This window comes from Carassius auratus, chromosome 3 (assembly GCF_003368295.1).
Source record: "Carassius auratus strain Wakin chromosome 3, ASM336829v1, whole genome shotgun sequence".
Taxonomy (NCBI): domain Eukaryota; kingdom Metazoa; phylum Chordata; class Actinopteri; order Cypriniformes; family Cyprinidae; genus Carassius; species Carassius auratus.
Genome location: NC_039245.1, coordinates 8,858,937 through 8,880,270, shown reverse-complemented (window position 1 = coordinate 8,880,270; position 21,334 = coordinate 8,858,937). Strand labels below are relative to the sequence as shown.

Here is a 21,334-nt window from a genome sequence, read left to right as displayed (position 1 = left end):
ATTGTAATTATAAAAACCACTCTATTCTTACTTTTAACACAATATTTCAAGTCAGCACTTGCCTCCCCAAAGGAAAAATCCCAATGATTTATTGCACCAGTTAAGACAGAATCATTTTGAAAAAGATGACAGATCTACAATTCAGTAAGGAAGCACAGTTATGAAGAGCATTTTATGCCCCCAAAATATGGATGGATGTGTTCTAGTTGTAGTGAGTACTACTTCTCATGAATAATTCACACAATATCTATATGCTAAATGAAACCACATAATTGCCCCAGAAGCAAAGCTTTGTGTGTGTGTGTGTGTGTGTGTGTGTGTGTGTGTGCTAAAACAATTAACATCAGTGTAAACAACAAACAAGGATCTTAATTTCAGTACATTATATTTAGCCTTCATACACATCCAAAAATGTAACATTTACTCAAAGACACTTCTTTGAAACTTCACAGTGAGAACAGTATAATAATCATTTAACTATTGGAAAAGCCAAAAGTTCTGGATGGATATCGGTTTGGTTTAAATTTATTTTAGACACATAGCAAACGTTACTTAATTCTTAATAGCCTAACGTCCTCAAATAAAATTATTTATAGGATAAATAAATATTTTGCTGTTCTGATTAAAGTGTGACCTTTCTATACATGAAAGTGCAATAAGGCTATTTTTTGATTAGAAACAGCTGAGTGAAACTTATGGAGAATACATAAAGAAAGACCAGCTTTTGGCAAACAAGATATTTTGACATTAATATACATGGCGGTAGAGCCACAATAGCCCTTGTGTTGTGTAAATAATGTGTGGAAATGGATCAGAAAAAACCTGTCAGACAGGCCTATAGATGACAAAGACAAACATCCAAAACCAAAAGGTAACGACTATGTCACCCATAATGAAAGGATATACTTGCAGTGCACATAAAGACCCAATATTATATGATTAACCAAACAATGTGCAACTGATTATGTAATAATTAAGAAAAATGGATGCATTTTCAGACATTATTTCCATGAAATTCCAGTGTTTTGTTATTTGCATTTAAAGCTGCTTCTTTTCTTAATTTCAAAAGTGGTTTGCTCAAGGCATCAAGGTCATGGACGCAAAATTCCTCCATAACACAAAGCCAACCTCTGGACATCCATTTAGGATTGGTCCTATCTAAGGGTGTCTACACTCTCTGTCTCTTGGCCCTCTGGTACACGCTGGTCTGACAGAGCCATTCCCTCCATTATGTGTACATGACGCTCCTCAGGGACCTCTGCCTCATCTACATTATTGGACCGCACATGTGCCATTTCCCTGAACGATTCTTCAAGCTGGCTGACAGAACTGGTATCACTGACAGAGTCTGAGCCTGCTCCGTGCCGCCGGAAGAGTTTTTGACCTGTGAATCACATGGTATGATTAACCCGAGAGTTCTGTAAACATCAATAAAGACCAAATGTGATTTAATTATTTAATGGACACAAAGTAATTAGATGCAATTAGGGCCACACTGATCTCAGATCAACATGTTACCATTACCTGGAAACCGTTTGGTGATGGACTTGGGGGAATCGAGGGAAGCTTCTTTATTCATCTGGGCTTTTACAGAATACACAGGCTCTGTGCTGTCCAGACAACCTATGGAGGAAAAACAGACGCTATAAAAACCTGAAAACTACAATTAATCGGAAATTCGTTTTACACTTTGACATTTTTGTGCTTTACAAACATTTTTAAAGGGGTTATGAACTGAGAAATCAAGATAACCTTGATCTTTTGACATATAAGAGGTTACTTTACTGTAAAAACATCCTGTAAGTTTCAGAACGCCAAACGTTCTTGTTAGTCTAAAAACAGCTCTTATTGAAGCCAATCTGCCAAAAATGACAGGTTGTTGAATGAGTCACTTTATGATGTAATAGTGTGGCTAAGCACCGCCTCCACAGAAGACAAACGCCTCCTTCTACATCTCTGCCTGTTTAGCCCCGCCCACTGATTCACGCATGTAGTGTAAATAAGAAGAGAGGCAAATTAAGTTCAACGCAAAAACCAAATGATTTGCATCGCCTTACTTCTGATCCCAACATTAGAAAAGAGTGGATGAACTTTTATTTTGAATGAAGATCCAGACCTCATGGTCCTTTGTTCACTTCATTTACCGTGGATTCATTTACAAACTAGGCACAATTCAGCGCAGGATTTTCAGAAAGATTGAAACTAAAGGACGATGCTGTGGCAACTATATTGGATCTGACAGCAATGTCGCACAACACAAGTGTGAGTTACTGTTTTTATTACATGGTCACTATTGAGCTTTGTCTGTTATTAAAGATCGTTTGATATGTACTGAGTGTTTATGCGTTCTTAGCCTAAATCACTGCTGCGTCTATCTGTGAAGGCTGTAGGCTGTCAAACATACACAACTGTTTGCCAATCGTAGCAGTGGGCGTTTACTTCCGAGTCTACAATCCGCTGCACCTATTCAAACAGAGCGTTCTGAAGAGGGGGTCAAAACAGGACAGAAAATAGCCTATAACTTTTAAATTATGGTGTTATTTGATGTAAAAAAAAAAAAAAAAATCATCATAAATGTGCCTCAGAGAACAGTACAAAATAAACAAAGAGGCAGTTCATGACCCCTTTTAAACATCTATACCTTCAGCTAGGTTGAAAGTTCTTCCTTTGACAGAGGCCTGAACCGGGGAGAACCAGTTAAGCACAGGACCCACCAGGGGGATCTGTCGAAGTACTCCCTGAAAATAAATTACAATTTCTTTTTAATATTTATTACAATTATTTACCCAAGCATTGTTGAATATGAAAGTGAATTACTGAATGTCTTAGTATTTGGTATTTTAGTATTTTGCTTATGTGAATCCTGATGACCATGTTGTCTATTATCTTAACTGTATCTTCAATGGAAAAAAGAACACGATCCCACATGAGTCACATGATCAATGTCACACATTTACTTTTTTGACCTAGAAATCAATTTGAAGAAAAAACTAAAACTTATAAAACTAATATTTCATCCATTTTATGTCATAAAGTTTTATTTTACAGGTTTAAATGAGATTTTGTCCCTTTACACTCACCTCTTCTATAAGTTTCTCTTCATTTGCCTTCTGAAGCTGCAGCTCAGCTTCCTGGATGCCTCTTCTCACTACCTCCGTCATGTTCTCAAACAACTAGCCACAAACATAGATGTAATATATCTTATTATGTATCTGATTTTCATTGTCTACTTTAATTATTAAACACCTGTCCAAAACGACAATCAATACAAACCTTTCCACTTTCCTCAATCTCTCTTCCAATAGACACTATAGTTTCCACCAACTCTGTCACATCCAGGTCTTCTGTTGCCATTCCAATAAATATGCAATTTTTCTCCTCACAAAACTCAGGACCTACACACAAGACAGAGGGTTTGAGGTCACTGAGTTCATGTGAATTAAAGCAATTCTACAATCATAAGATCATCAGATATTTACCACCAGAGAAGTACAGGTCAGTGTCCAGCTCCATCAGCTTCTTAAGCAAGTCACTGTTGATCTTCTCCACACTATGTTCTCTCTTGTTTTCATCCAGGTCTGTGGTTCTGGGCTCATACCTGATAAAAATGAACAAAAATAACATGTTTAGCACTGTGAAAACTTACAACAATGCAACAAAGTTACCTTCTTTGAGTGAGAAACAGAACCTTGGCCTCTTTGAAAGGGAAGGACCGCCCAAGAAGCCATTTGACTGACAGCTAAAACAACCAATCACGCTCAGTTTGTACTGTGTCATGATAAGGGGTGTGGAAATGTCACCACAATAACAATGTATGTGTGTGTGAGTGTGTGTGTGTGTGTGTAAAACTCTTGGATGTATTTTAAAGATTCTATGCCGTGAGCATTAAATATTTCACATACTTTTGAGAATCCAGCATTTAGTTGATCCTGATAAGTCGTAATTAAACACAACAGATTCCTTCTAACATTAAGGGGTTTGGCATCACATCATATTGTTTCCAGATGGAACCTTAAAGAATGCGACACGCACATCTCCCGGAAATCTTGTATAATTCAACCAATCCGATGACGACTTCGAAACTCCCGAAGCATTTCCAATTTTGTGTGCCATATGCATCAGGCATTCAGCCAACATGAGTAGTCGTGATGTCTGAGGCTGAGACTAGGGTCACTGTATCCTTTTAGCACAGCTGGCAAAATAGGTCACATTTTCGATTTCCAAAGAGCACAAAACTGACTAAATGTATACCTTAAATGCACTCTGGGTAAAAGTGCATGTCAAATGCATGAATGTTATGTAAAATGTGCTGTAAACTGATGGAGGTTTTACTACAGAGTCTCACCTCACACCTCCGAGACCAGGCCAGCTCAGGTCCTCAATGTACGAGAGTGAAGCTTGTTGTAGAACCTCATCTTTGAAGTCCTGTCTGTAGCGTAGGGTACAGCTCAGCACTGGAATCATCTCTCCCAGCTTCTCCACCAGTGCAGCCACATCATTCTCCTGAGTGCCCAGAGCTGCACACACATAACACCAATGTTAGCATGAACATCTTAACATGAACTGGGTCTCATCAACGCAAAACAACTTTTATATCTTTGCACACTGAGGACAGAGAATAGTTCCCTCAAGCCCCTAATTTAGCTGAAATATCTTTCTAAAATAATAACTACTACTAATAAAAAATATTTTGTAAAATAATAATAGATATAATTTTATGGTACTTATTATTTGTATAAATATTATATATCAGATTAAATCATATGACAGAAATATATCTAGCCAATTTCCTCTTATTTCTTCCTTGCAAATATTTAAAATAGGCTTTAGAGCTTGCACCTAACCCAGGATTTCTTGATTTTTAATTTCATAAGCTCTCACCTGTATATCTTCTTAAATTAGTATGGCTTGGGCCTGAACATTGTGTTAGTTTTTCAGATTTTTATTTATCATTCCAAATGTCTTACCTGCAGCGGTCATGAGGGGGGTGAAACGAACACATGTGCCCTCATCTTCCAGCTCAACCACATCCACACCACTTAAGGGAACCTGCTGCGCCAACTGTTCACCCAACTGTCAAATCAGATCAAAGCAGTCGGGTCACTCATTTGTAAGAAAAGCATCTCGGCACTCTATTATAAATGCTCAAAATTCAGCCTACTTATTTCTCAAAATACATTGTGAGAAAGAGAAGCATTTACCCATCTGTTAAAGACATCAAGGACATCTCTTTCCCTTGCAAAAAATCCTTCCACTGAGCTGCCACTTGAGGCTGAAAATGAAAGTTTTGTGTATTTAAGTTAATGTCTCTTAGTATTTACATGCATAATATTTTTTGTAAAAACCCATTTGTTTGCAAAATTCTTTGATGGATCGAAAGTAAAAAAAGAGAATAGCATTTATTAGAAATCTTTTGTAACAAACATCTTTACTGACACTTTAATTTTCAATGTAATGTAACCTTGCTGAATAAAAAAATAAACAACTGACCCAAAACTTTTGAATGGTTTACACACACACACACACACACACACACACAAGGACAGAAAACTTACGAGTGCTGTCTTGTGAAAACCTGAACACCACCACAGGAGAATTCAGTTCATCTTCCACCTACAAACATCAGAGAGACACAGAGGGTGGGGACAGGGTCTCGAAACACCTGTTACACGTCTGAGCATACAGGAGGCTTTAATGTCATGCTGTGAGCACTACCATGTTGTTGTGAAATTGGTTTGGTATTTAAATGTTTTGATGCAATGTCATGAAGAGGCTTTTTGTTTACTAGCTACGGGTTTGGCAGGTCAATCTGGAGGTCAATGTGGCACATGACCTAAAGTCAAGCAGTAGTGTTGCTGGAATGTCTATGTGACGCTGGATCCTGTGTTAAAACTAAAAAAAGCTTATGTCATTAAATTACAGGAGAAATTACCCATTTTTATTACTATCAAACAATGCTTCCTTCCTGATTAATGGGCATTTTCATGAACAAAAAAAAACCTTATACATAAATTAAAGAAGTGAAACCTTAAAAATATCCATCAAGTGTCTCTACCGCTCTGAATCTCTTAAAAACATTAAATAAATGTTGTACTGTGGTCCCTGTTATAGCTATGTAGTCGTAGCTATCATAGAATTAACTTAAGTTTGAAGAAACAAACTTAATAGAATGAGTTTTAGTATTATACACAGGAACGTCACGGTTTTATTTTGCTCCATCTCTCACAAGGGCCATTTTAATCAATTGAATTCCCATGATGCTGCATCATTGCTCCAAAGCGAGGTCCAGCATTGATGCCCAGCGAGTCATCAAGCTCTGTGAAGTGACATTTCCTAAATGTTTTTGCACATGCCTGTAGCACTGGCAGGCCTTTACATGGATAAAAGCCTTTAAACTGAGCACCAGCACTAATGGGTGGACATGGTGAGGGAGGGAACAGTGGAGAAACAGCGCGAGTGAAAGTGAGAAGGAGTGGGGTTGGGATCAAGCAGGCAGAGGGTTGGTCCCACCTACAATAGAGAGTATAAGAGAGCCCAGCACGTCCCGCAGCGAGCCCCCGGAGATGGGAGGGACCCGGGAATGAGACACCACATCCTGAAACCAAGGCACCCACGCTCACTACCACACTATGTATACAGTATAAGAGCTGCACACAGTGCTGACGCTCACAAAGCACACCGCCAACATACATATGATGAACACTCTGCTCTTTACCATGCACAAAGCCTCGATGAGAGACACCTCACTGTCAAGGGTATCCTAATGGTGGCGACACAGAACAGAGGTGGTTGCTTTTAAGGTTTTAGCCTAGATTCTCTGACTGACAGGAAAACGTTGGGCCACTGACATATAGAAAAGGACTACATTTCAAGAAGCTGCCAAATAAAGTTTTTTTTTTAGATGTGTCATTAAGCTACCAAATGTATTATGTATTAATATTTTCAGCTGACATATTTTAACATGGTGATACTGTCTGGTTGTAAATGGCAGAAATGTCTGATGGCATCCAGATTTTTAAGGGATAGTTCACCAAAAAATAAAAAGTTTGTCATCATCTATCTACCCTCAAGTCATTACAATAGTAAATATATACTCTATATATAGATCTTATTTGTATTTATTTTTGTTTTACCTTTTGTTTTAGTAATTGTGACACATGCTTGCTTTTTTTATTCTTTTTTTAAAGTGAATATTTCTATTTAACTTTCATTTACATTTATTTCAGTTTTAGTAAAGTATTTCAATTTAAAGATTTTTTATTTGTTACTGTGGCAACATTTCTCATTTTTCAAGCTTTTAAGTTCAAGTTTTTCTAATATTTTATTTCAGTTATATAGAATAGTTTTTGTTTTAGTTACCACTATTCACCAAACCTTTTTTGTCATGCCATTTGAGGAAAGCTGATACATGAATAATGTCTTATATATAAATCGGTTCCTCGCGCAAAACTATTGTATGGCTTGGTATATGGGTCACAAATCACATGGGCCACTTTTATGTTACTTGTAAGGAGCTTCTTTTTCCAGTTCACATTTTCATTATGTGCCCGTATGAAAAGTGTGAACATTTCTCAAAACATTTTTTGTGTGTTCCACGAAAGAAAGAAAGTCATTCTGGTTTGGAACAAAATGGGGCAACATTTTTGGGTGAACTATCCATTTATAAAATGAAGGGAGAAATACCAACTCAGGACAGAGGAAATATTGATATGCAGAAGCTTCAAAATAGTTCTGATTCACTGATACTTCTTTGTGGGGATCGTGATGCAACTCTGAAAGTCTAACAGCTAAATGGATGAAGACAAGTTCACCTACCGAGGTTTTTATTGAAGCCAGTGTCTTCAAATGCTCCAACAGCTGTTGACTCTACAGGGAGACAGATCAGTTCCCACAAGGTCAGATTCATTCTTGTGTTTAAAGTACAGCGCATCGAAGTTGGCATCCAAAATGAAGTTGGTAGGGTACTCACTAGCTGCGAGGCATGCTTAATCCTCTGTAAAATCCCATCATGCCCAAGGTACTGAAGGGACAGCCAGAGAGGCAAAGCCCGAAGCTTCTCCACTGGCTGACTGGAGGTCAGACCTGCTGCAAGAGACTGCCCCCAACCGCCAGAGAGGATAATCAACATTAGGTATTTGAACACTGTCATATCATTGGATTCCATTTCCATTTTATGTGCTGCAAAATGATGATTAGTCCTTAAAATAACAGTCCAACTTACCAGGGCCGGATCCTCATGTCTGTAAAGAGTGACAGCAGGCACAGCTGGCAGGCCCAACCATGGGCCCGGTGTTAAAGTCATACTATCACACTTGGTGGCCGCCTTGATAGAGAGAGAAAGAAAAAAATAGCATGTACTTTACAACAGGAAACAAATGCCGGCATATGTGCGCCTGAAAAATCACAACATACCGTCACAGCAGAAGAGACCTGACCAAGAGCAAGTGTTGCCAAATTCACCCTGAAAGAAAGGCACAGAAAGTCAATTTAAACTATGATGAATATTAATTATACACATCAGATCGGTTTATTTCAATATATAAAAGAAAATCAAGTAAAAGAGGTACTCCAAAAATAGGACCAGCTAATACCAACCCCTCCACATGAAGCCACATGTTGCACTGAACGCAGAGCTCTTTCAGACGACTGAGTTTGTCTGTGTGACCTGCACCTGGCGTTCCTGAGAGATTAAATGGATTTTAATGACTGCATGCAAAACTGACAACCATCAAAGTGACAAACAAGCCAAAACGATACTGCTTGAATAAATAAGATCTAATAGCAAACTGACCAGCATTAGCTATCAACAGCAGTGGAACCTTCCCTGATTCACGATCCTCTCTGATGAGCTTGTCAAGCAATGCAACATCCTGCGAGAAGACAATTAAGTGAAAAACACACCATTTCAACAGGTTTTCTGTTAATTGTATCAACACTGCCTTGTTGCTTGCACTTTTCTGAACAAATAGTTTCTTTTTAATGTGTTATGTTAATATGCCTATTAATATTTGTATTTCAAATAAATGCAGTTCTTTTTACTTTAGATCATTAAAGAATCCTAAAAATATAAGTATCATGGTTTCCACAGAAATATTTATGAAGCAAAACTGATAACAATAAAAAAAAATGTTTTTTGAGCAGCAGCAAATTTGAATATTTATTTGTTTTATATTTTATTCTAATGATTTTTTACTTTTATAAATCAGTTAAACCAATTTCTAAATAAATTAGTTGTCTATTTACATTAAAAACAAGCAAGTCAGCAGATTAGAATGATTTCTGAAGGATCATGTGACCCTGAAGTTTAAACTAATGGCTGCTAAAAATTCAGCTTTGCGATCACAGGAATATATTACATTTTAAAATATATTCAAATAGTTAATTTAAATTGCAATGATATTTATCAATTTCATTGATTTTACAGTATCAAATAAATGCAGCCTTGGTGAGCCTTTTTTAAAAACATACTTAAGTTCTAAACGTATCTACCAAAAGCCAGCTTCCTACCATTTGGTGCAAGGAGCCAAACATGGTGTTACAGGGCACAATACAAAGACATGACAGAGGCAGTCCCAGCTGAAAAGCAAACACAAAAAAAAGTTGTCTAATCGAAGCAAGCAGTATCCACTACATGTAAACACACATAATGTGAAACATTTCAGATCCTGCAGCACTGAGGTGTGATGTGGAGGTGACATTATACCTGGCTGCAGAGATGCTGTCCCAGGCCAGGTCTGCATGCAGCACTTTGGTAAATCACAGGATGTTTAGAGCTGAACATTGTAAAGCCCTCTGTAGCATAGTCCTCATAAAGAGTATTAATAACTAGCCGACACACCTTCACCAGCCCCTCACGGTCATCTTCATGATAATATGCGGAGCCATTTTCATATCTATGAAAAAGAATTCATTAAAGAAATATATTAATTAAACGTAGTGTAATCTCAAATCTCAAAATGGATATCTATTTTCATTCTGTACATTTTAACGTTGTGATGTCTAAAATCAGATTGTAGTTTTGTGTTTTTTTTATTTATTTATTTTGACTTTATAGAATGTATAGAACTTTAATATTAGCCAATTACTGTTTATCCATCATTACATGAAAGCTAAAATTATAATATCAGTGCATCCTTAAAATATCTGTAGGACATATAAAACCATACAATAATTTGCTTAAAAAAATGATCACCTTAAAAAACTGGAAAAGCACCTATTTTAAATCATGACCTAGCTGTCTTAAATGATAACTGCACACAACAAATAAGTAAATAAAAAGCTCCATGTTTTTAAGTGAGGACACCACCGATTAAATTTGTTGAGGTGAGCCAAAGTGGGAGGTTATTCTTAATCCTCTAACACACATTTCTATAAATAGCTTTATATCACTTTGAAGTATTTGTATAACAGGGAGAAGAGAATTCCCCCGAAACCACATGAATTCAAAGAGAGAACCTGAGCGTACCTGAAAAGCCTGCAGAGCCAGAGAGTGGTATCCGACAGGATCCGGGTGGTCAGCTTTCTCAATCTTTCTCGTTCCAGGACAGAAATATATGCGGCCAGACTGTGTCCCAGTAGAGCCATGTGTCCCTGCTCTCCGATGTTCTGCATACTGCTAAACAGAGGTTCATAGTTTTAAGACACACGCAGAGGGGTTTATGACACATGCTCTCGGTGCAATATAATGCAGCTGTTCTGTCTTAACAGTAATTTGTGAACCAACCCCAAAGACTAATTGACAATAGGTTTGGTTTATCAGTAAAATAATGCATACAACTAACCTTTCTTGAGGAGACTTTTCTGTGTTGCTATATGTATAACAGACCTTATTTTACTGTTCTATTTTACTTGCACCCCCATTCATGAGTTTGGGGTCTGTAAGACATTTTTCTCTTATGCTCTCCAAGCCTGCATTTCTTTGATCAAAAAATACAGTAAAACTAGTTATATTGTGAAATATTACTACAATTCAAGAAACTATTGTAATGTATTTTTAAATTATTCTACATTTCTCTTGATAGCAAAGTTGAATTTCCAGCATCTTTACTTCAGTCTTCAGTGTCACATGATCCTTCAGAAATCATTCTAATATGCTGATTTGCTGTTCAATAAATATTTATTATTATTACCAACAGTTGGGCTTAACATATATTTCTAGAAACATGATATTTATTTCCAGGATTTTTTTTTTTTTTTGAAAAAAGAAAAAAAAAAACGCATTTACTTGTAACATTACTATAACATCACTTTTTTTATCAATTTAATGCATCCTTGACCTTGTGAATAGAAGTATTATTATCTTTTTTAAATAAACCTGTTCAAAATTTTCAAGGGATTCATTTCTTGGCTTTAGGACAACAAAGTAAGCAGCTCTATAATGCTGTGACCTACCGTTGACCCAGTTTGTCATCATCTCCATGCATCAGGTTCTGGACAAGCTGGAGTATGCTGACAACATCCTGTCCACTGTCAGAAAAATAATAATGGAAAATGGAAAAAGGAAAAGGATAAGAGAGGCTCCAAAGTGTTTTATAGCTAATATGCGCTGACTGTAGTGTAAACCCCATAAAATGCCTTAGAAATATGCAGGGCAGAATTACAGAGCAAGACAAGAAACAGTGTAAATGTAAAGTGTGATATTAAAGGCTCACTCACTCTCCTTGCAAAGGTCCTGGAATGTCTTTCCAACTCAACTTTCTTTTTTCTTTGCCTTGTTCAGATTCCCTAAATACATCCACACAACGTTATATTTGTATAATAGTAACTGAACTATGGACATACTGTCAACCTAACATGAAGATGGCTTAGTGTAGGCATTTTAAATGCAGTTTCTGAAAATACTGGAACATGAAAGGTGAAATCTCACAATTTTCCACTTTCCAAAACCTTCATGGCATCAGAGAGATGGTTTCCCATCTCAGCAAGTGTAGGGTCCATCATCTACAATTGCACAGTAAAATGTATATGGTTATCCTTGAAGGGCAATGCAGTGAAACATAGAGAACTCACAAATTGATAACAATGGCTGTATATCATATTTCTTGTCACATTAAATAAAATGACTCCTCGGGCTTTAGGGCACTTTCGCTGACTGAGAGAGTAAGGAACATTTAGGCCTCTGTCCTTTTGAGATAATAGTGCGTTCATAACATTATAATACACCGAAGCACAAAATAAATAACACATACAACTGGCAGACTTGACAAACGCTGTTCAACTTGTAAACTGTGCCAGCTTGTGTAAAATAAGCCTGTAGCGCTGTTTTAAATCTTCCATTATCTGTTCTTTATTATAATTCCTGATATTCAGGATGTGTGTTAACGACGAAAACCTGTCGGATGACAAGGCTCTTTTTAACACACGTACGTCCACCTTGTCCAGACGAGGAAATATTTCATGTCATGTCCCCATGCGCATCCTGCTACAACACAACACTTCATTTTGTAACACAAATTATTTTTCAATCAAACTTTATCAAGCCTTACGCACAACAAATACTCGACTGTGGCTTATATTGAATCCGGCATAGCTCCGCATCATCCTCTCTAAAGCAATGAGAGTGAATAAGCTTCCTGCACTTCAGTCATTGAGCGAGTCCGTCTGCTGCTCTACATTACCTTCACGGGCAGCTTATCCATGCTATGTTGGACTCTCCGTGCCCCTGTGCGTCGTCGTCGTGTGCTGTGTAATTTTACGGAAGCAAATCCAAAAGGCACAAAAATCCACCTCGGGTACCTCTCTCTTCGTTATTTGTATAGTCAATTGAATAGTGTTACTTCCTGGTGTCATGTCGCTCCACGCTGGCAGCGCTGACGTAGCCTAAACATACGCCCCCTTTACAGTCTTCGTGAGCTCCTCGGTTACCCCCCTGTGGTTTGGCCCCATGCAAAGACAGATGCAGTGTAGTGTGATGTCGAGTCCGATCCGAATCGGCTCTTTCGAACAGTTCGTTCGAAAACAATTTGGTTCGAAAAACCTTTAACATCATCACGTGGTCTCTGACATCTCGACATCTAACATCTGTTTTTATACAGTCTATGGTGGCGATCAGATGCTTTTATGTTTTAATAAAAGTAACGTGAGCCATGTTCAGTTTGTTGTTGCCACGACTGTGCTCAAAAACATAGTAAATGAGAACCAAAATAAGATTTGCATTAAAATTAATCTACTTCACCTGCACAATATTTTTGCATTTTTTATAATTCAAATTCTGTTCACAAAAACTAATCTGATTTGTGTGCTGATAAAATTGTCGTACAAGTAAGTCGTAAACATGTTTTTATCCATTTTTATTGGTAAAATTGCTGTTATTCAAGTATTTTATAATGTACTTTTTTTCAGAAAGGTTCAGTTAAAGTCGTGGATAACAGGGGAGGTCTACAGACTTCTGCAGACACAGAACGCTGCATTCAGATATAGAGATGAGGTGGGTGTGGGCCTGAGAACAGCCAGGGCCAACCTGTCCCGCGGCATCAGAGAGGCTAAAAGACAGTACTCCAGGAGAATAGACCATCAATTGCGACAGCAGAGACACTCAGAGCCTGTGGCAAGGGATACAGTCCATTACGGACTACAAGCCCCCACCATGGACCTGTGACAGCAACATCTATCTGCTGAACGAGCTGAACACCTTCTTCGCTCGCTTTGAGCAACAGAACAGCATCACTGCAAAGAAGACTGCACGGCGACCAGGTGATGACGTTGACCCCAGACAGTGTGAGGAGATCCTTCAGCCAGATCAATGCACGCAAAGCTCAGGGTCCTGACAACATTCCTGGGCGTGTACTGAGAGACTTCACAGACATGTTCAACATCTCATTTAGTCAGGCTGTTGTACCCTCATGTTTCAAAACTACCACCATAATTCCAGTCCCAAAGAAGCCATCTCCCCTACCTGGACCCCTTCCAGTTTGCATATCGGTCCAACCGGTGGATGATGCCATCTCCACTGTCGTCGTCTCAGCACTCACAAATATAGAGAAAAAAAACTCATATGTCAGAATGCTGTTCATAGACTTCAGTTCAGCATTCAACACAATCATCCCTCAACTGCTCATTTACAAACTGGTCCAGCTGGATCTCAACACTTCGCTGTGCAACTGGCTGTTGGACTTTCTTGGTGAGCCGCCTGGCCTGATGGTGAACTGACAACAATCTCTCTCTGAACGTGGAGAAGATGAAGGAGATTGTTGTTGACTTCAGGAGAGCACACACTCAGCATGTTCCTCTTACCATCAATGGTGCGACTGTAGAGAGCAGCACTCAAGTTCCTGGGTGTGCACATCACAGAGGACCTCTCCTGGACCAACAACACCGCAGCATTGGCTAAGAATTCACAACAGTGTCTCTACTTCCTCCGCAAACTGAGGAGAGCCAGAGCCCTTTGTCACTTTAATCAGACTGAATAAGCTTTTTTTGCACTAAATTTTTTTTACCTGCACTGTTTGTTCACTTCACTGATTTGCACTCTATCTGCCATGTGCCTTGCGTTGCTTTATTTAACTTTATTTTTAATTTTATTACATGTATTTTTTGCATTCCCTTATTGCATAGCTGTATCTTATATTTTATATTTGATCTAGATTTTTAGGCTCTACTGTTAGTGTTATCTGTATGCACCAATGGTCTGAGAGTAATGCAATTTCGATTCTCTGTATGTATGTACTACATGTGGAAGAACTGACAATAAAGGAGACTTGACTTGACTTGAGAATTGAATGTTCGAGGGATTTTTCAACTATATATTTGATTTAAACATCACTAAATTATTATCTGTAACTGATATAAGATTCATTATTGTTGGTGGGTAATCTATAGGCTACCTTGTATAAACAACTTTTCTCACCAGTCTCCAAATATGCCCTCGTTGCCCTCCAAAAAAAAAAAAGAAGAGGAAAAAAAACTAACGTGAAGACCAATGAATGTGATTCATTGAAAAAGATCCGATTCATTGAGATGATCCGACTCAAATAATCATTTGTTCAAACAGTGGCACATAAGATTAACTTTATATGAGGCAGTTACTATAAGGATGAAATATGTTAACATTGTGTAAGCATAAACGTCTCAGTAAATGTTGATCGCACGAACATAAACTCTAGTAACTGGTCTTACTGAATATGTGGTCGATCTGTATTATATACAGATCAGCTTTAATGTGGGATTTGAGCACCTGACTAGAGTAACGGGAAACTGCTGATCACTGGATGAACGCGCGCTGGATCCTTTTAATTTAATTGCTAAATGGATTAATGAACCGTATTTTTGCCTTGCTGTCTCTTTTAAAGTCCGAGAAGATGGACTAAACCCAAGGACTGTATTGATCTGTGTTTTATTTGGCAGTGCATTGTAATGATCTACTAATGTTTCTTATGTTCACCAAGAGTCACAATGAGCTGTCAAACCATTATTTATTGTGCCTTTTATATATTATTTATAAATAGAATGAACCAGACTGACTAGAGATAATAGAGTTTATTAGAATATTTAACTTGTAGAGCAACATATTTTATGAGCTAAGCCACCGTCTGTCAATGTCTGGTCACCGCTTTGTTTCGTGTCCATCTAAGTCATTTACAAAGGTTACGATTTAGAAGTAGGCCCACAACACGTTTCCGTTTCGTTGATCATGAGAAAATCTTTTTTCAGACGAGCAAAGTTATTGCCTTGGATAAGCAATGTGACTCTGTACGGATGCTTGTTCGCCGGCGGGGATTTCGTGCATCAGTGCGTGATCGCGCAGAGAGATCAGTATGGGGTCAGAATTGTTGCATTATTCCAAATAAATAGATTATTATCCATAAATAAATGTAACGAGATTCACAAAAATATATCAAATTCACAAATAAATGTAAAGAGTTTCGCAAAAAAATATAAAACTCACAAATAAATAAAATGAGATTTGCAAATAAAAAAATATATATTTACAAATGTGTTTAATGTCACAAACACAACTTTACCTGGCATTTATTTGTGAACCGCTGTCTGTGCATTTGTAAATTACTGCACGCATTTGTGGATCGCTTCCTGTGCATTTGTGGATTTGAAACACTTCTAGGGTCCACGTGCAGATAAATCCACAAATAAGTGGACTCCACCCACCGTCTACTTAACCCAATCAGACAACGCCCATGTTGCACTGACCAATCGCAGCACGCTCTCTCTCCAACCAATCACGTTTTGCCTAACAACCAGGGCGGGATCAGACACATGAACGCAGTCACTCGCTACAGTCTCTTCAACATGGCCGATCAAGAGGAGTAAAGACAGGTGAGTGATGCTAACACAGTAATTAACTGAAGTTTTACCAGGTTCTTGATATGTCATCATTTGTCATAACAAGTGAGGTAGTTTGACAATTTACACCATGATTTAATAAGTTATTATTTGCTCTCAAGCACCATTTCGAAGACTGTCGCATTTGTCTGCCACATACATCAAGGGTGTCTTAATTCTAAAATGGACCATTATTCATTGTGAGGTGTAAATTGTTGTAATTTCTTTACTTTTGAATTTCTTTACTTGTGGCCTACAAAATGCGACCTCCTTGAGAAAGCAGCCATCGAAACAGTCAGCGGATTTATTTTACATTTAGAATTACTGAATTAGTTTATTAGATTAAATAAACTATTAATTAATATTGAGTGCAAGATGAAGAATATGTGAAGCTGCGGGTAGATTCGATGTGCGCCTGTAGTAAGGTTGCCAACTGCCCTAATTATACAGATATACGTTTGGGGTAAGATCTTCCACTGCATATTACATGAGACTCGGTTTTATTCCCCCTTGTCACCCCCCGCAGTGGCATCGTCTCAGATACTACGAGTATGTGTGAACTGAGGGTCATAAGTTGTTGTTACGTTACCTGTAATGCATGACATGACCACAGCCTGTTCATAGATTTATTGTAATTTATTATAAAGCACATTTGAGGAAAAATTGGTATGTCGTTCAGGTTACTATGATTGGAAGTATTAATAACATGTATTTAGTTACCACTTATAGTCCAACTGAACTTCTTGTACTACAAGTGGTAACTAAATACATATTGTTTTAAATAGAGGTAGTATATTAAAAGCACATTTTAGTTTATGGTGTCTCAAAAGAGCACAGTTGAGTACACTTAGATGTTCTTAAGATTATATTTTTTATTAATACTTTGCAAATCAAATTAGCGATATTTATTGTTTTAATATGTATTATAAATGGCTTAATTACAATATAAATCCTGTAAAAAGTATTTTTCAAACTTCTCATTCTAAGACTCATTGCAGTTTGACAGTTTTAATGCATACAACCTTCCATAAAATGTTAAGAGTTGTTTGTATGCATCTTCTGATTATTTTTCCACACAGTTACTACAGACCAGCTACAAAAGCTTACATCATTTTGGACTGGATGGGAAGTCCCATCCAAGAATCTCCAGGTAAATGTTTGGAATGGAAGATACTTCAAGGCTTCTACCTGCAGCAGGACCCTGATGATACCAGCTGAAATAACCACAATGGATAACTTTGCATCTACATTGCAAGCTTGTGCTAACACATCCTCCACTGGATTTGGACTCATTTAATTCTGGACACTGGTTCTATGTAATTTTTTTTTCTATGTACAAGTAATAATAATAAATAAAGTACTTCAATAACATTTTAAAATAAATTTAATTATTTTACATGTCTTAAAAGGTTGTTTCCACAAGTTCTACTTAAGATACAACTATATATACACATTTACAACCTTGCTGTCAAAATTAGAGCAGCAGAAATAAACCTTCAAATATCCCTTTATTCAATCAAAGTCTGTACATATGTGAGAGTCTTGAGGTATACATCTACTCCAAATGAATCAGACACTTGCAGTGGGTCAATTTGCTCATTTGTGAGTTGTGGCCTGTGAATTACTACTCCAAATGAATCAGACACTTGCAGTGGGTCAATTTGCTCATTTGTGAGTTGTGGCCTGTGAATTACAGGCACGTTGACTGCAAAGTGAACATGGTCAGCATTTCCACCATCTTGTTCAACTGCCATTGAGTCTGAATATTCCATCTAAAGGTAAACAAATAAATCATTTTAAATATGGGGGGTTAATCTAACAGAGCAAAACCAATAAAGCATTGTAAGAAGAAATAATTACCTCAGGGTTAATTATTGGATTCTGTCTCTGGCCAAACACATTCTCTCATCCAACGAATGATAGTTGTATGAGTGACACCTAAAATGTTACTGATGTTTTCCTGGGGTAATCCAAGCTTCAGAAAGTGGATTAGTCTGTCATTTGCTGCCTCACTGTCCTAAAATGCATAATAACAAACACAGAACATTTTGATCAATGAAATAAACCTTGTTCATAATGAAATATTAGTCTAATTGGTAAATACAGCACAGTACTTTAGATTTTTTTATTTTTAGCAGATAGCCAATATTCCAACAATATTTTTAAATGTAACATGCTACATGACCAAGTGGTCATTTAATTACCTTAAAAAAAAAAAATTTAATAACACAGACGGACGGATAGGTTCAGAAAACACCAGAGAGGTAGAAAACTGGGAAACACTAGTTAAATTACAAATAACGTTATAGTTTTATTTTGGATGTTACTACAGTAATGAGCATTATATATAATAGTAATTAGTGGAGCGGCTTGGCCCTGGTGTCAGATCCCTGGCGATGATCTGCACTAATGCCCGAGCAGCACTTTCACCTTGTGCAGAAAGGCCCTGAACAAACAGTAAGTAAACACAAACTGCAGCCAAATATTCAACTGAACAGACTGTAGTTTAAAGGTGCATGGAGTAACCGTTCCAGTTATATACAAGGGAACATAATAATGAGGAAAGCCAACTTTTCACTAGTGATGGGAAGTCAGGTTCTTTTTTCGAAAACTGGTTCTTTTCGACAGTTAATTTCAATTAACATGTCATGCATTACAGGTAACGTAACAACAACTTATGACCCTCAGTTCACACATACTCGTAGTATCTGAGACGATGCCACTGCGGGGGGTGACAAGGGGGAATAAAACCGAGTCTCATGTAATATGCAGTGGAAGATCTTACCCCAAACGTATATCTGTATAATTAGGGCAGTTGGCAACCTTACTACAGGCGCACATCGAATCTACCCGCAGCTTCACATATTCTTCATCTTGCACTCAATATTAATTAATAGTTTATTTAATCTAATAAACTAATTCAGTAATTCTAAATGTAAAATAAATCCGCTGACTGTTTCGATGGCTGCTTTCTCAAGGAGGTCGCATTTTGTAGGCCACAAGTAAAGAAATTCAAAAGTAAAGAAATTACAACAATTTACACCTCACAATGAATAATAGGCCAAATTTAGAATTAAGACACCCTTGATGTATGTGGCAGACAAATGCGACAGTCTTCGAAATGGTGCTTGAGAGCAAATAATAACTTATTAAATCATGGTGTAAATTGTCAAACTACCTCACTTGTTATGACAAATGATGACATATCAAGAACCTGGTAAAACTTCAGTTAATTACTGTGTTAGCATCACTCACCTGTCTTTACTCCTCTTGATCGGCCATGTTGAAGAGACTGTAGCGAGTGACTGCGTTCATGTGTCTGATCCCGCCCTGGTTGTTAGGCAAAACGTGATTGGTTGGAGAGAGAGCGTGCTGCGATTGGTCAGTGCAACACGGGCGTTGTCTGATTGGGTTAAGTAGACGGTGGGTGGAGTCCACTTATTTGTGGATTTATCTGCACGTCGACCCTAGAAGTGTTTCAAATCCACAAATGCACAGGAAGCGATCCACAAATGCGTGCAGTAATTTACAAATGCACAGACAGCGGTTCACAAATAAATGCCAGGTAAAGTTGTGTTTGTGACATTAAACACATTTGTAAATATATATTTTTTTATTTGCAAATCTCATTTTATTTATTTGTGAGTTTTATATTTTTTTGCGAAACTCTTTACATTTATTTGTGAATTTGATATATTTTTGTGAATCTCGTTACATTTATTTATGGATAATAATCTATTTATTTGGAATAATGCAACAATTCTGACCCCATAGATCAGATGGACTGGAGGCACACGAGAAACGTGGCGATCGTGGCGCTGAGCTTCCAGGGGAACTTCAATTACTTCTGGCTGCGAGCTTTAGAACATCGTTTCCCGGGAAGATCGGCCGGTATGATTATACGCAAACTGCTTTTGAACCAAACTTTTGCTTCACCTTTGGCGACCAGTGTCTTCTACACAGGTAAAGTACTGTTTTAATGTCAATCACTTCAGTCACATATTTCGCACTTGTTTATTTAATAACTCGATTCATTGTCTTCACAGGTGTGAGTTTCTTGGAGGGCAAAGAGGACATATTTGCAGACTGGCGAGAAAAGTTTTTTAATACATACAAGGTAGGCCCCACTGATGACCCAACAAAAATAATAAGTCATCTTTTACCAATTAGCCCATTAACAACTTCCTTTACAGAGAATAATTCTAAATCAAATATGGACAGTACATACATTTTTCTAAAACATTAAAGTTCTGAACCTTTTGCATCTTCCAGGATTTTGTACTGAGATATATATATATATATATATATATATATATATATATATATATATATATATATATATATATATATATATGTAATACATTTATTATAAAATTTAATTGAGAACATCTAACTTTTTATGGATGACAGTGTAAATATATTTTTACTTTACAGACTGGACTAATGTACTGGCCATTCATGCAGGTAAGATCTGTATTTTCTTTCAGTTTTTGAATTTTGTTCTGTTGCCTCTCTACCTGAGGACGGCATTCATGGGCTGTTCAGCATTCCTGTGGGCCACCTTCTTATGTTTCTCGCGACAGAGTGGGGATGGCACAGCAGCGGTAGCCTTCGCTTGGATCATGTCCCCCAAAAAACGGATTCTACCTCGTAGTACAGATGAGGAGAAATAGAGACACAATGGTGCTTATGAACATCATTGCGCTGTTGCGGATGAACAGTTCAGTCCCACAATGGTACTGTATTCAGGCTGCGTTGTGTTTATAAATCTTGTTGCTTAAAATCTTATTAAGAGTGATATTAAATTAACTTAAAAGTGTACACCTTTCATTTTCTTTTTATGTTGAACAACCCAGTTTTACTTTATATAGTTTTGTTCTATGTGATTCAATTTATTTATTTATTACTTAAAGGAAATGCATTGTGTTTTTATAAATTTCACTTGGTGGGTTGGACGGGCCTTGTGACATTTGTGCCCCAGGTTAGGTTGCCATTCAACCCAAATAACTTAGGAATTTATTGAAATATTTAAAAAATGTACATACTGTTCAGTGTTTTA

At 37.4% G+C, this 21,334-nt stretch overlaps 2 protein-coding genes and 1 long non-coding RNA gene across 6 annotated transcripts; 1 reads left to right on the top strand and 2 right to left on the bottom strand.

The window, feature by feature from the left end:
- Positions 1–72: 72 nt before the first annotated feature.
- On the bottom strand, positions 73–12,864 carry LOC113046801 (pyridoxal-dependent decarboxylase domain-containing protein 1-like). Of its 4 annotated transcripts, none has more exons than XM_026207807.1 (24): positions 12,618–12,864; positions 11,867–11,940; positions 11,656–11,724; positions 11,392–11,466; positions 10,466–10,615; positions 9,704–9,893; positions 9,508–9,576; positions 8,792–8,870; positions 8,596–8,680; positions 8,413–8,461; positions 8,222–8,323; positions 7,970–8,095; positions 7,816–7,866; positions 6,716–6,760; positions 5,556–5,613; positions 5,202–5,272; positions 4,968–5,073; positions 4,346–4,517; positions 3,480–3,598; positions 3,274–3,395; positions 3,081–3,173; positions 2,642–2,738; positions 1,525–1,623; positions 73–1,384 (listed from the first exon to the last, which is right to left on the bottom strand). In XM_026207807.1, exons 1-24 carry the CDS (start codon positions 12,636–12,638, stop codon positions 1,155–1,157), a joined length of 2,352 nt encoding a protein of 783 aa, XP_026063592.1. In that variant the 5' UTR covers positions 12,639–12,864; the 3' UTR covers positions 73–1,154. The 4 variants fall into 4 exon arrangements, with proteins under 4 accessions (XP_026063592.1, XP_026063603.1, XP_026063613.1 ...); XM_026207818.1 differs by having other exon boundaries at positions 10,466–10,612; positions 12,618–12,862; XM_026207828.1 differs by lacking the exon at positions 6,716–6,760 and having other exon boundaries at positions 12,618–12,861.
- A 5,142-nt stretch (positions 12,865–18,006) lies between these two features.
- On the bottom strand, positions 18,007–19,577 carry LOC113046796 (uncharacterized). Its single transcript, XR_003276175.1, has 3 exons — positions 19,531–19,577; positions 18,136–18,292; positions 18,007–18,047 (listed from the first exon to the last, which is right to left on the bottom strand). It is a non-coding gene; the product is annotated as an uncharacterized LOC113046796 (long non-coding RNA).
- A 508-nt stretch (positions 19,578–20,085) lies between these two features.
- On the top strand, positions 20,086–21,086 carry LOC113046792 (mpv17-like protein). The gene is made up of 4 exons (XM_026207786.1): positions 20,086–20,238; positions 20,322–20,392; positions 20,710–20,739; positions 20,859–21,086. The coding sequence occupies exons 1-4, from the start codon at positions 20,169–20,171 to the stop codon at positions 20,946–20,948; spliced, it is 261 nt and encodes an 86-aa protein (XP_026063571.1). The 5' UTR covers positions 20,086–20,168; the 3' UTR covers positions 20,949–21,086.
- Positions 21,087–21,334: the final 248 nt, after the last annotated feature.